This window comes from Carassius carassius, chromosome 36 (assembly GCF_963082965.1).
Source record: "Carassius carassius chromosome 36, fCarCar2.1, whole genome shotgun sequence".
NCBI classification, from domain to species: domain Eukaryota; kingdom Metazoa; phylum Chordata; class Actinopteri; order Cypriniformes; family Cyprinidae; genus Carassius; species Carassius carassius.
The window spans coordinates 22,317,123-22,332,734 of NC_081790.1; the positions used below are offsets into that span (position 1 = coordinate 22,317,123).

Genomic DNA, 15,612 nt, shown 5'->3' on the forward strand with positions numbered 1-15,612 from the left:
GTCTAATTTCTTACTTTCTATTTTTCATGGGACCATGAATGTTTCATGAATGTTTTACCAAGGCTGAGAGAGGAGCTAGTGAAGGTATAAAAGGTTAAGAGGAGTCGTTACTGATAGCCTCTACAAAGAATTCCTATAAAATGACCTAAAACACTTTTTAAGCAGGGGTCTCAGCTGACTTTAACTGACAGTAAGAATGTGAGGGCTCTAGATACGGCTTTGGATGTGGCTAGCTCAGGGATTCCTGTACATTATTCGGTTCTGGTAACAGCTCCATCGCAGCATGGCAACTGGGTGACAGTGAGGCAGCATTGTCGGAGGTCAAAACACTGCTCTTCTGTTCCGATAAAAACATTAAACAGGTTCTCCCCACTCAATGATGCACCCACTGAGAAACCTGATGAAAGTGCTATAGTTATTGGTGATTCTATTGTATGAAGCGTGAATATAGAGACACCAGCCACCATAGTCCAATGTTTACCATGAGCCAGAGCGCCTGACATCCTGGCAAATTTAAAAGTGCTGGCTAATGTGAAACATAAATACAGTAATGGTGCTTCATATAACATTATCCAGCGAAACAAATGTTAATGATAAATCCCCTGAGATGTTTGTAATGGCTACTGTATACAGGCCATCAGGGCACCATACAGAATTTATTAAAGAGTTTGTTGATTTTACATCCGAGTTAGTGCTGGCTGCATATAAAGTTTTAATTGTTGGTGATTTTAATATCCATGTTGATAATGAAAAAGATGCATTGGGATCAGCATTTATAGACATTCTGAACTCTATTGGTGTTAGACAACACGTCTCAGGACCTACTCATTGTGGAAATCATACTCTAGATTTAATACTGTCACATGGAATTAGTGTTGATGGTGTTGAAATTATGCAGCCAAGCGATATCTCAGATCATTATTTAGTTTTGTGTAAACTTCATATAGCTAAAACTGCAAATTCTACTTCTTGTTACAAGTATGGTAGAACCATCACTTCTACCACAAAAGACTGCTTTGTAAGTAATCTTCCTGATGTATCCGAATTCCTTAGCATATCCAGAACCTCAGAACAACTTGATGATGTAACAGAAACTATGGACTCTCTCTTTTCTAGTATCTTAAATACAGTTGTTCCTTTATGCTTAAAGAAGGTTAAGGAAAACAGTCTGACACCATGGTATAATGAGCACACTCGCACCCTAAAGAGAGCACCCCGGAAAATGGAGTGCAGCTGGAGGAAAACAAAACTAGAGGTATTTCATATTGCTTAGTGGGAAAGTAACTTATCCTACAGAAAAACATAAAAAACTGCTAGATCTGATTAATTTTCATCTCTTTTTAGAAGAAAACAAACATAACCCCAGGTATTTATTCAATACAGTGGCTAAATTAACGAAAAATAAAGCATCAACAAGTGTTGATATTTCCCAACATCACAGCAGTAATGACTTTATGAACTACTTTACTTATTAAATCGATACTATTAGGGATGAAATTCTAACCATGCAGGCATCAGCTACAGTATCGCATCAGACGGTTCCACCCATTCTCTACTATAGTAGAGGAATAATTGAAACTGTTAAATCATCTAAACCAGCAACATGTATGTTAGACCCTATTCCATGTATGCTCCTAAAATATGTGCTTCCAGAAGTCATAGATCCTCTTCTGACTATTATTTATTCTTCATTGTAATTAGTATATGCCCCCAAAACCTTCAAACTGGCTATTATTAAACCTCTCATAAAAAAAAGACAACTTCAACTTGACCCCAAATAACTAGTTGATTATAGACCAATCTCAAATCTTCTTTTTCTGTCCAAGATACTAGAGAAGGTAGTATCCTCACAATTATATTACTTCTTAGAGAAAAATGGTATCTGTGAGGATTTCCAGTCAGGATTTAGACCGTATCATAGTACTGAGACTGCTCTCCTTAGAGTCACAAATGACCTGCTCTTATCATCTGATCGTGGTTGTATCTCTCTATTAGTGCTATTGGATCTTAGTGCTGCGTTCTAAACTATTGACCACAACATTCTTTTGCATAGACTAGAACACTTTGTTGGCAATAGTGGAAGTGCATTAGCATGGTTTAAATCGTACTTATATGACCGCCATCAATTCATAGCAGTGAACGAAGAGGTATCATATCGATCACAAGAGCAGTATGGAGTACCTCAAGGCCCAGGACTAGGGCCGTTTCTCTTCACACTTTACATGTTACCCTTGAGAGATATCATCAGGAAACATGGTATTAGCTTTCACGTTTATGCTGATGATACTCAGCTCTATATTTCTTAGTGGCCTGGCGAAACATACAAATTTTTAAAACTAACGGAATGCATAGTCGATATAAAAAACTGAATGACGAGTAATTTCTTACTGCTAAATTCTAAAGAAAAAAAACAAACAAATAAACAGAGGTGTTAATTATAGGACCTCAGAACTCTGCATGTGATAACCAAGAATGCTGTCTAAGACTTGATGGCTGCTCTGTCAATTCCTTGTTATTATTTAGGAACCTAGGTGTGATATTTGTTAGCAATCTTTCCTTAGAAAGCCACGTTTCAAGCATTTATAAAACTGCATTTTTCCATCTCAAAAATATATCTAAATTATGGCCTATGCTCTCAATGTCAAATGCAGAAATGTTAATCCATGTGTTCATGACCTCAAGGTTAGATTATTGTAATGCTTTATAATAAACAAACTCCAGTTAGTCCAAAATGCACACCTAGAGTTCTTACTAGAACCAGGAAGTATGACCATATTAGCCCGGTCCTGTCAACACTGCACTGGCCCCCTATCAAACATCGTATAGATTTTAAAATCTTGATTATTACTTATAAAGCCCTGAATGGTTAACACCTCAGTATTTGAACGAGCTTTTGTTACATTATAATCCTCCACATCCACTGCATTCTCAAAACTCAGGCAATTTGATAATACCTAGAATATCAAAATCAACTGCGGGCGGTAGATCCTTTTCCTATTTAGCGCCTAAACTCTGGAATAACCTACCTAACAATTGTTAGGGAGGCAGACACACTCTTGCAGTTTAAATCTAGATTAAAAACCCATCTCTTTAACCTGGCTTACACATAACACACTAAAATGCTTCTAATATCCAATTCCGTTAGAGGATTTTTAGCCTGCATTAATTAGGTATACCGGAACTGGGAACACTTCCCATAACACCTGATGTACTTGCTACATCATTATAAGAATGGCATATACGCTAATTTTAGTCTGTTTCTCTCTTATTCCGAGGTCACCGTAGCCACCAGATCCAGTCTGTATCCAGATCAGAGGGTCACTGCAGTCACCCGGATCCAGTAAGTATCCAGACCAGATGGTGGATCAGCACCTAGAAAGGACCTCTACAGCCCTGAAAGACAGCGAAGACCAGGACAACTAGAGCCCCAGATACAGATCTCCTGTAAAGACCTTGTCTCAGACGACCCCCAGGACAAGACCACAGGAAACAAATGATTCTTCTGCACACTCTGACTTTGCTGCAGCCTGGAATTGAACTGCTGGTTTCGTCCGCTTTTTTTTTCAGTAGATACGCTGTCATTTTTGCTCATTAAGGTGAGAGTAATCATTCATAACGGCAAAGTTATGAATGATTCATAACTATGTCAGAATGCTGTTCATAGTCTTCAGTTCAGCATTCAACACAATCATCCCTCAACAGCTCATTTACAAACTGGTCCAGCTGGGGCTCAACACTTCGCTGTGCAACTGGCTGTTGGACTTTCTGACTGAAAGACCTCCGGCAGTACGGGTCGGCAGCAACACATCCAGCACCATCACACTGAACACTGGGTCCCCCCAAGGATGTGTGTTGAGCCCCCTCCTCTTCACTCAAGTTTCAGACTCTTCACACAGTCACACAACTCCAACCTCTTCATTAAGTCTGTGGATGACACAACTGTAGTTGGGTCTCATTAGAAACTGAGATGAGACAAACTACAGGAGCGAGGTAAGCCGCCTGCCTGGGTGGTGCAGGGACAACAATCTCTCTCTGAACGTGGAGAAGACGAAGGAGATTGTTGTTGACTTCAGGAGAGCGCCCCCTCAGCACGTTCATCTGACCATCAACGGTGCGACTGTGGAGAGAGTGAGCAGCACCAAGTTCCTGGGTGTGCACATTACAGAGGACGTCTCATGGACTGAAAACACAGCAGCACTGGCCAAGAAATCACAACAGCGTCTCTACTTCCTCCGCAAACTGAGAAGAGCCAGAGCCCCGCCCCCCATCGTGTACACCTTCTACAGAGGGACCATCGAGAGCATCCTGTCGAGCTGCATCACTGTGTGGTATGGTGCCTGCAACGCGTCCTGCTGAAAGACTCTGCAACGCATAGTGAGAGCAGCTGAGAAGATCATTGGTGTCTCTCTCCCCTCCCTCCTGCACATTTACGGAACCCGTCTAACTCGCAAAACCCTCTGCATCACAGGTGATCCCTCCCACTCGTCACACAGCTTCTTCAGCCTGCTGCCATCAGGGAGGAGACTGCGGAGTCTCCAGGCCAGGACCAGCAGACTTCACCAGGCTGTCAGGAAGCTAAACTCCCTCCCGAACTTGCCCCCCCTCCCCTCTTCTGCCCCAGGCACCACTGAACTATGAACCCCCCCCCCCCCCCCCCCCCCAGATCCCACATCGCCACAAAAAATATTTTATCTGCACTGTTGTTCACTTCATTGATTTGCTTTCTATCTGCCATTTTTTACATTCCCTTATTGTATAGGTGTATCTACATTTTATATTTGATCTAGATTTTTAGGCTCTACTGTTAATGTTATCTGTATGCACCGGGGGTCTGAGAGTAACTCAATTTCGATTATCTGTATGTATGTACTGTACATGTGGAAGAACTGACAATAAAGCAGACTTGACTTGACTTGAAAAGGGTCTACATTTATTTGTGTGCACTCACAATATCAACAAAATGTTGAGAAGCATAAAACAGGCCCGAGGCCTGGCCTGGAACTATGATGTGAAAATGGGCCCGAAGCCCGGCCCAAGGGGTGTAAAAATGCAGGGCTCTACTCCAGTCTAAGTGAGGCGGAACTGTCAAGGGGCACTCAGTGGAGGCTAGGAACAAGTCAGTTGAGGGTTTTTTTTCTCCTGGTAAAAAAAGAATGACAAATGCAAATGCTGAGGGGTACTGGAGTGGATATGTGACAGATGGGAGAAAGTCAATAAAAATTATCCTGAAACTAGGAGAGCTGATTCAAGCCTGGTACTTTGTTCTCAGTGAGACTTGTTTAACTAGAAATCTGCAGAACCCACCCACATAGCAAATGGACTTGGCCCAAATGTGGCCTCAAGGTGGCCTCCCGTTCAGCCAGAGCTGGGCCATGTGTGGCAACAACGGCACGGCTTGGATCCGGCAAACAATATCCGGGCCGATTGTTGGTGGGAGGGGTGTGGCCCAGATCAGTCCAGTGGTATGTGGATCAAATCAGCAAATCAGTCAAGTGCATTAAACTGCACTAAATTATAATGTATTATCTGGGCCAGAAGACATTTGCTATGTGGGCAGGGGCATAGCAGTTATTATACATTTCTGCATTGGTTCAAATAATATTTGCAAGAAAGCAGGGATAATTGTATCACTTTGGACATTTCATTAAAAAAAAAATATATTCTAAAGCTTTGAAATTCATGACAGCGGATATTAATTGTGCTAATTATCATTATTATTATTATTAACTTAGGTTTAACACAATTAAAATAGAATTACACAAAGCACTGACATTTGGAATATATATCACATATTAGTTTCATTTATTAAAAAGAAAAAAAAGAAAAAAAAAACATTATTTTAACAGATCATTTGTCAACACATCAACAGTCTGTATAATTTAATCATGGATATTTCTGTCAGAAAACTGTCATCTATATGTATTAAAGCATGAATTTTTAAGTGAATACCTGATTCCCTCTGAACATGAGGAGACATATGGATGTCCAAAAGCACATTTGCTTTGATGACAACCAATGGCAAATGGAAGTGTCACAACTCTGAGTAAATTGATTGAAGCATCAGGCTCACTGACAGTTACAGAATCAGGACAGAATGAAGAACAGTTACCTCTCCATCTTTTGACTCCAGGCGTAAATCGCTCCTACAAGTTGCTTGGAAATCTCCTGCCTCAGCTTCTATTTTCACTCCTTTAGGTGCCTCCATGTATAGCGAACGCGTAGGCGACTCTAGCCTGAACAGAAGACATATCACAAGATATATTATCTACATTAGACTCTAAATCTACATTAAAATTAAAAAAGGCCAAACATGTTCTAGCAGTTAAGCTGATGATATCAAAGGAGAGCTGTGCAAAGCAAACAAATTCCTGGAGAAATATATATACAAAATTAAATTAAATTTATGCATTTAGCAGACGCTTTTATCCAAAGCGACTTACAGTTCATTCAGGCTATCAATTTTCACCTATCTTGTGTTCCCAGGATATATATATATATATAGATATATATGTATATATGCATAAAATCTCAATATATATTCAGATGAGGTTGGTTCAAGAACAGTACAGAAAATAGCCTATTACTTCCAAATTGTATATATATATATATATATATATATATATATATATATTGGTGTAAAAATCTTAATAGCATTATAAGTGGACCTCAGAGAACAGTCCAAAAAAATATTTTAAAAAATACAAATAAAAAATTTATGATAATAATAATAACTTAGGTAATTCATGAGCCCTTTAACACTAGAATTGCCAGGGGTCGCTGTATACCTAAAACCGCCAATGAATAAATTTTACCCCTTGCACATAACAACAACGTTTTTATATGGCTAAAGAACACATAGTTTTGATGCCACTGGCTTCACAAAGAATTATCTAGAGTCATGAAAGGATTATGTCTAGTAATAAACTATATTTTTGTCCTGTTGTTTTATGTTCAAGGCTTTATTTATGCAGGCCACTAATCACTTTTCATAACGGTCAATAAGATAAACAAGCCTGCACTGACAGTGAGAAAGAAGAAATACATATTTAGGTGGTGTAATATTATACTACAGTGCCATACTCAAATAGACTCTAGAAAATTATGAGCAATAATAATCCACAACAATGCATAATGCGATGACAATTTCAAGCGCACACCCTCACCTAATTAATTATTAATTTGTTTAGTTATCACATTTAGAATTTGATTAAGAGAATAACACCAATACACTTTGGGTAATCAAATGGTTTATTCATTGCATCATAGATTGTATAGTATTATAGAGTGGGTAAATTTGACCCGCTGGTGCTTAATAGGTATAAATGCCTGTTTACTGATCTTGTTTTATCTAAACAAATATTTAACAACAGGATTGTAAAACACAAAATTTTAGTAAAAGTCGTTGACTGGTGAGGCGAAACTACGGATTGTAAAAATATGAAACTAAACAAGGCCAATCTGATGCAAGTACCAGTAAATATAGAAAAAATTAAGGATACCTAACTCCTGAAATGTGATTGAAAAAAAGAAAAGAAGAAAAAAAAAGAATATATATTATGGCGGTCAAATGACTAATCGCATCCAATTTTTTTAATTTTTTTTGCATAATATATGTGTGTATTCTGTGTATATAAATACAAAAACATACAGTATATATTTTGAAAATATTTTTTATTAAACAGGCATTTACATGTGTATAATTATATTCATATAAATTATATTATGAATCAATATATTTTTATATTTTTTCTGAAATATATACATGTGTATTTATATATACTGTGATTAACCGTGGTTAATCGTTTGACAGCACTAATATGTGACCCTCTTTTTGAAAACCAAGGTCAAAAGTCATTAATATGTGACCCTCTCCGTCAAAACCCAGCTAAAGGTTTTTATTTTTATTATTATTATTATTTTTTTTTTTTTTTTTACTGTTTTCTAAATAAAACCATCCTTCATTAGGTAAACAACATTATGTGAAAATGTAACCTTTATATCTAATATTGACTGAGTAGGACCATGTTAAAGATTGAAATTATAGTGAAATTAATGGATGAAATCAAATTTTGATGCTTGTTATCTCAATTAGATTTTTAGACTTTAGCCTAGATTTCATAGAGAGGGTCATATAATTAGGGCTGTCAGGATAACAAATTTTGCTGGACGATAAATTGTCCAAGAAATTATTGCGATAAAAGATAATATTGTCATTCTAAGACCAGTTTCAACTAATATAAATTTATGCATTTAGCAGACGCTTTTATCCAAAGCGACTTACAGTGCATTCAGGCTATCAATTTTAACCTATCATGTGTTCCCGGGGAATCGAACCCCCAACATTGCGCCAAGCGCAATGCTCTACCAACTGAGCTACAGGAACACTATATAATGATAATGGTATAATAACGCAGGTACACCTTTTCAAAGATCAATAAACTTTCATTTTATTTTATGGCAGATTCAGAGCAAGAAATACCAACATGTTGACTTTGTGTGGCTTAAAATTGATTAATTTTGTATGTTATATTATGTTTATATGCCAGTTAGGGATGCTCATATTGACCGATTAACCTTTAACCGAAAGTAAACATTTTGACCGATGAAGGGGCCGTTCACATATCATGTCTTTTTTGTGCTCAAGTTCGTTATTTCAAATGCGGTATGCACGCTCATAATGGAAGCGACGCACTTGTTTTTTCCAGGCGCGTCCGCACCGCATCTAGTTAAAAACATCTCAGCTTTTCAGAATGACGCAAGCACACCAGGCCATGTGAAAAGAACCAACTCAATCAGCTTCCTTCGGGGTGAAAAACTGCAGAGTTTTTTACTTTTCTTCGAAAATAAATCTTGTAACAGAGATACAGCAAGGGTTTATCGGTGGTGGAAATCCATTGCTGAAATGTCCTTGTTGTAACGCACGTGCATGTGTGTGTGTGTGTGTGTGTGTGTGTGAACTCACTGGGCGCGTTGAAACACGCAATCACACGCCTACAAAAATATTTAGCTGAGCGAGCGAAAAGTAGGCCCATTTCGAGAGAAAGGGCAACAAAGTTACTTGCAAAATATGCTACTCGTTATTAAAATAAAGCAGTAGTGCATGTACAATGCTGTATCACTTGCGACGCAAACATCAACAAGGAAATGAAAGACGTTATCTCTTTATTCCCGGGACATCTGTGCCATCAGAGGGTGTTTTCTACCGCGGGCTGTCCACAGGCTGCGCTCCAGACTAACCCCACATCATGACGTTACATTTCTTAAATAAAATGTAAAAAAAGAAATTATCGCGGGCGAAAAAAATATCGAGCTCATTTTTTTTTTATCGTGTGATTAATTGATTTATCGACTATCGCAACAGGCCTACATATAATGTCAACAATAGCCTGGATGAACACCTTAAAAGTGGCACAATATTATGCCTCAAGATATAACCGCTACTTGGAGTTTAAACGATACACAACAAAAAAGAAAATGGGATCATTAGCTTGATGAAACATGAAAGCATCTTTCAGTATCCTGAACCCGTTATTCAGCCTCATGAGTTTCAAACAGTCAGCATCTGCAAGACATCAGTATTCACAGTGAGGTGGAGCAGCAACCCAGGTGCTGGGCGAAAGGGGATTTAAGCAGATTTGGTGACATTGTGTTGGCACACACCAGTGGCACTTAAAGGGGATAAAAAGGGAGTTGACTAATTTGTCACAGGTAAAAAAAAAACAAAAACAAAGGAAAAATTTAATTTACCTCTTCTTGGGTTTGAGAGACATATTAGAACAGAGGCAGCACAACCTGCATAATTTTTTCTCAGTGGAGGAAATACAACCTAACTGTGTACAAATGATGCTGCGCAAAAAGAGAAAAAGAAAAGCTTCTAATATACCTGTACAGTAACTTGAACAGTAAAATAGCATGGAGCTAACAATGCTACACTGTAAACCTGCAACTCATTACCGTAAGGAGCTATTTCTACCTGATCTTACCCTTAAATGTAGTTTTGTTTGTGCAACTATGTTATTCATGGTAATTCAGTGAAATTAAACAATATCTCTGATGATATCGAAAGTCACCAATGATCTTCATGGGCAAGGTCAAGTCACCAATGATCTTCACGGGCAAAGTCAAGTCACCAGTGTTCTTCATGGGCAAGATCAAGTGACCAGTGTTCTTCATGGGCAAGGTCAAGTCACCAACGATCTTCATGAGCTAGGTCAAGTCACCAACGATCTTCATGAGCAAAGGCAAGTCACCATGAACTTCATGAGAAAAGTAAAGTCACCAATCATCTTCATGAGCAAAGTCAGGTCATCAATCATCTTCATGAGCAAAGTCAAGTCACTAATGATCTTCCTAAGTCAAGTCAAGTCACCGTTGATCTTCCTGAACGAAGTCAAGCCCAGTTGATCTTCCTGAACGAAGTCAAGCCACAGTTGATCTACCTGAACCCAGTGAAATCAACACAGATCTACCAGAGCCTCTTCACGTCTCTGCTGAACTTCCAGAGCCTCGTCACATTTCAGCAGAACTTCCTGAGCGCTCCTCCTATCCTGTCATGGCCATGGAGGCCATCCAGAAACTCACCGCCTACCCTGTCATGGCCATGGAGACCATATACCATCTCATCAGGGCAACAGAGGCCACCCTTAACCTGTTCATGTTCTCCATTTCAGCCTTACAGACTTGCTCTCCTCTGCCATCGATCCCACTGTGGTGGTCCTCTGAGCCGCCCTGGTGGGCTTCTGTCTCGACCGCACAGCTGTGGTGGTCTTCTGCGCCGCCCTGGTGGGCTTCTGTCTCGACCGCACGGCTGTTGTGGTCTTCTGCGCCACCCTGGTGGGCTTCTGTCTCATCCGCACGCTGTGGTGGTCCTCTGCTCCGCCCTGGGGGCTTTCTGTCTCGTCTGCTCGGCTGTGGTGGTCCTCTGCTCCGCCCTGGGGGCTTTCTGTCTCATCTGCTTGGCTGTGGTGGTCCTCTGCGCCACCCTGGTGGGCATCTGTCTCATCTGCTCAGCTGTGGTGGTCCTCTGCGCCACCCGGGTGGGCCTCTGTCTTGACTGCAAGGCTGTGGTGGTTCCCTGCACCGCCCTGGTGGGTGTCAGTCCCGTCTGCTCGTTGGTGGTGGGCTCCAGTTCTGTCTGCGCCATCCCGGTGGGCTCCAGTTCCACCTGCTCCACCCTGGATTCCTGCCCTGTCGGCTCTGACCTGGGCCCCTGAACTCTCTGTTCCCTCCTGGCCTCTTTGTTTTGTTGTTGTTGTTTTTTTGTTTTTGTTTTTTTCACTTCCGGTCTCTGTTTCCCTCTATGGGCCTGGCCCTCCATCCCTCCGCCGGTCCACCTCCCTGCTGGTCTCATTGTTGTTGTTTTGTTTTTTACTTTCTGTCTCTGTTTCCCTCTATGGACCTGGCCCTCCGTCCCTCCCACTGGTCCTCCACCGTTCCACCTCCCTCCTCGTCTCGTTGTTGTTGCTGTTTTTTTTCACTTCCTGTGCCTGTTCTCTTCTATGGACCTGGCCCTCCATCCCTCCCCCTTATCCTCCACCAGTCCACCTGCCTCCTGGTCTCTGTGTCCCTTCTTTTGTTCTTGTGTTCGGTGGAGCATCTGGTAGCTGCTCCTTAGAGGGGGGTAATGTCACAGTGTCTGGTCTGTTTCCCTCGGTGTCCACTAGTGGTCTCACTTCCCAAAAGTCACGCCACTGCAGGCACTACATTTCCCACAAAGCACACCTGTTAATTGCACACCTGTTAATTTCACTCAGCTGTCTCCACTTTCATCGTTTTCACCTGTCTATATAAACCGGTCTGTTTCTATCTGTTTCATGGAGTCCTTGATGTTCATCACCCGGCTTTCTTGTGTTCCCTTCTGTTTTTTATGTTTCTTGTTTTTTGGACTGGTTTTCTGTTATTGACCTTTTGCCTGTTGGATTTAGATTTTTGGATTACCCTATTAAAGCAATTGGATCTATTGTTTCGTGTGTGCATTCATAACAAAAAGACTGTTGGGCTAAAGGAGGTGGAGGAGAAGGTAAAGGCCCATCATTTAAACGGGTAAATGCCAAAAACAATGATAAAACATCTCGAGGAAAGACGTGGACTGAAGCACAAGTTCGTTAGCTCATTGAGGGAATTTTGCATCCACAATAGGAATCAGCAGCCCCCTGTAAGAGTAAGAAAAGAGTCAATTGACTTTTCATCCCTGCTTTGATAGGGGGCCATTCATATGACTGTCTAATTGATACGGGAGCCTCCCTCTCCATAACTGATTTGAACTTACCTACAACACATGAAACTATAGGAGTTGAAGGAGTTGGAGGAGATATCATGATATTTCACAGAAGTATACCAGTACCTTTGCAAATACATGAAGATGAAGTCTTATGGGCACCTTTCTGGATGGGGCGAATTCACAAGGAAGTCTTATAGGTATGGACATTTTATCATTGTTAAACATGATTATATTTACTGACAGTCGTCAAATAGCTACAGCAGCTGGAATAATACCACATGAAGATCGCACATGTAATATAAGTCTTGTTGGTGTAGTTAAACCAATCACCAGAGACTGGGTAAAAGAAGTGTGTGGGGTCTTCTGTGTGGTTTATATACAGATTTTTGGGCTAAACACAAATTGGATTGTGTAAAAGCCAACATTGACCCTGTTATTATTGAGGGACCGATACATGCCCCTCATAAACATTACCCCATTCGAGCAGAAGCAAGACAAGCTGTGGTAGAGATTGTGGTAGATTTGGAAGCTGAAGGAATTGTCAGACGAGCTTCTTCTACTACCAACAGCCCTGTATGGCCAGTCAGGAAATCAGATAAATCATGGAGACTAACCATTGATTACACAAGACTTAACAGTGTAACACTAAAACCACATCCTATTGTGGCTTACCCTGCTACCATTTTGAATGATATTCCAGGGAATGCAAGAATCTTCATGGTCTTAGATGTGCTGTCAGCTTACTGGTCTATACCTATTGATGAAAAATCTCAAGAGAAATTGGCCTTCACTGTTGGCGCAAGCCAGTACGTTTGGATCAGACTTCCACAAGGTCTTAATATTTCTCTTGTTGTATTTAACAGAGCCCTGGACCAGTTCTTAACTGAGCGAAAAGCTGAAATTGAGAGTTCAGGAAGGGTTTGCCTTCAATATGTTGATGACTTGTTGATTGCAAGCCCAGACACGAATAGTCACATATATGCTCTAAATATTACTTTGCAAGCTCTAAGAAAATGAGGATTCAAGGTTAACCCTGACAAAGCACAGCTGCCCAAAACTAAAGTTATTTATTTAGGCCAAGAAATATCTGATGAGGGAAGGAGATTGACAACATAGCGTGTAGAAGCATTACAGCAACTCCCAAAATCCCTGACAGTTACAGGGATGCGGAGGATGGGACTTTTCAACTACTGTCGTCAGTATATACCTGATTTTGCCAGCCTCACTAGTCCTTTCATTGATCTGTATAAAGGGGGGAAGCCTGGAGTGGAACAGATAGAATGGACACCAGAAGCTAAGGAAGCATTTACCTCTATGAAAGAGAAACTGATTTCAGCCCCAGCCTTGGGACTTGCTGATGGTCGTTTGCCATTTCATTTGTGGAACCACATGAGGGAACACCACACGAGTGTGAAAAACAAGTAGAGGAAGAAAGCCTTGGTCCAGTTAATCCAATCCCTATTGAAAATCCAGATAAAGAGTTATGGGTCGATGGATACAGTTATTACATTGATGGGAAACGACACACTGGATGGGCTGTAGTGGAGGCTGATGAAACTGTTGTGAAGAAAGGAGCTCTTCTGGGCCAATTTTCAGCACAGGTAGCTGAGTTCATAGCGCTTACGGAAGCTCTTTAACTTTCAGAAGGAGATCGAGTCAACATCTATACAGATAGTCGTTATGCTTTCGGTGTGGTAAATTACTATCTTGCCTTATGGAAAAGATGTGGTCTCATCACTAGCAATGGGAGCGAAATACAACATGCTTCCATAATTCGTTGTTTGATTGCAGCATGCCACTTACCAAAAGAAGCAGCCGTGATCAAGGTAAAATCACATCAATCTGACACATCCAAAGAAAGTCAAGGAAACACGGCAGCAGATGTAGCAGCTTGAGAAGCAGCTTTATTTGCCCCTACTCCTGTCACCTTGGTTCAAGAAAACAGAAAAGATAATCCTGAGCTCCATCTTCTGTCATATCACACAGAGACAGAAGAAGAGAATCAATGGAAAAAAGTAGGAGCAAAAGAAGATGATCAAGGTATCTGGAGAATTCCAACAGGACAAGTGGTAATGCCTATCAGAACAAGAAAATAATTAATGCAATTGTAGCATGGAAAAGTGCATGCTGGAGCAAAAGCAATGAAAGCTCAAATCAGCGAGACTTGGTAGTGGCCATGAATGATGAGAGACATTGATGATTATTGTAGGAGATGTTTGATATTTATAAAAGCAAATGTGGGAAAACCTGTAAAGGTAAGAATGTCATATGCACCCAGACCAACAGGGCCATGGCACATCTTCAAATCGATTTCACAGGACCATTTTCACCCAGTGGAGGGTACCAATACATTCTAGTTATCTTTGATCGATTTACTAGATGGGTGGAAGCATTTCCAACAAAAACTTGCACTGCTGAAGCTACAGTACGAGTAATGGTGGAAGAAGTTTTTCTTCACTGCTGCCTTCCATATGAAATTGATTCTGACAATGGAACCCACTTCACTGGAAAATTGGAAAAAAACTGGAAGCAATGAAATTAATGGGAATTAAACAAAAGTTCCATGTTCCCTATAGACCACAAAGTTTGGGAATGGTCAAACGGATGAACAGATCATTAAAGACATCCCTTACCAAATCCATTCTGCAGACTTGTCAAGGTTGGCATAAATTATTACCTGCTATTTTGTAGAACTTAAGAGCAACTCCAAACAGAGTAACAGGACTAAGCCCATTTTAACTAATGATTGTAAGAGCAATGGTTCTACCTCCTGATGCTCCGACGCCTGCAGGGACATTCCACTTTATTCCAAGAAAAGTTAAGAAGATATCTCACTATGCTGGATAGAGCTACCAAAGAAAACAACCAGAAGCTGCGAGAAGCTCAGCAGCAGTGGGATGAAAAACACACCACTACTGAAATTCTACACATTCCCGAGTTAGGCAGTTTTGTTCTGGTCAAAAAAATTGCTAGGAAAGGTTTAGAGCCTAGGTGGGAAGGACCATATGAGATACTTTTAACAACAGATACAAGTGTATCTGCAAGTGAGTCCAGGCACTGGTGAAGATTTATTAACTGATGCATCAGCATCAGTATGAGAATTCCCAGCCCGGTGTTCTACCTTAAACTGGAAGTCCTGCAACTGAAGAAACAAGCGAGTGATTCTGGCATTTTTTCCTTTGTTTTGAGACATCTATTTAAGTGGGGCATGATCAGTTATTAAGACAAATTTCTGACCCAACAGGTAATATCTAAATTTTTTAACAGCCCATTTTACAGCAAGACATTCCTTTTCAATTGTGGCATAATTATTTTCATGGGGCGGCAGCTTACGGCTAATAAACATGACTGGGTGTTCCATACCATCCTGCAACTGAGACAGTACAGCTCCA

The 15,612-nt window shown here is 40.5% G+C and overlaps 1 protein-coding gene across 4 annotated transcripts in view; it reads right to left on the minus strand.

Annotated features, from left to right (window-relative positions):
* sgcd (sarcoglycan, delta (dystrophin-associated glycoprotein)) overlaps positions 1–15,612 on the minus strand; it is a 1,159,024-nt gene that overhangs the window by 690,466 nt on the left and 452,946 nt on the right. For all 4 annotated transcript variants that reach the window (XM_059526671.1, XM_059526669.1, XM_059526670.1 and 1 more), the window contains exon 7: positions 6,110–6,233. In XM_059526671.1, coding sequence (XP_059382654.1) covers positions 6,110–6,233 — 124 coding nt within the window. The remainder of the gene's footprint in view (positions 1–6,109; positions 6,234–15,612) is intronic.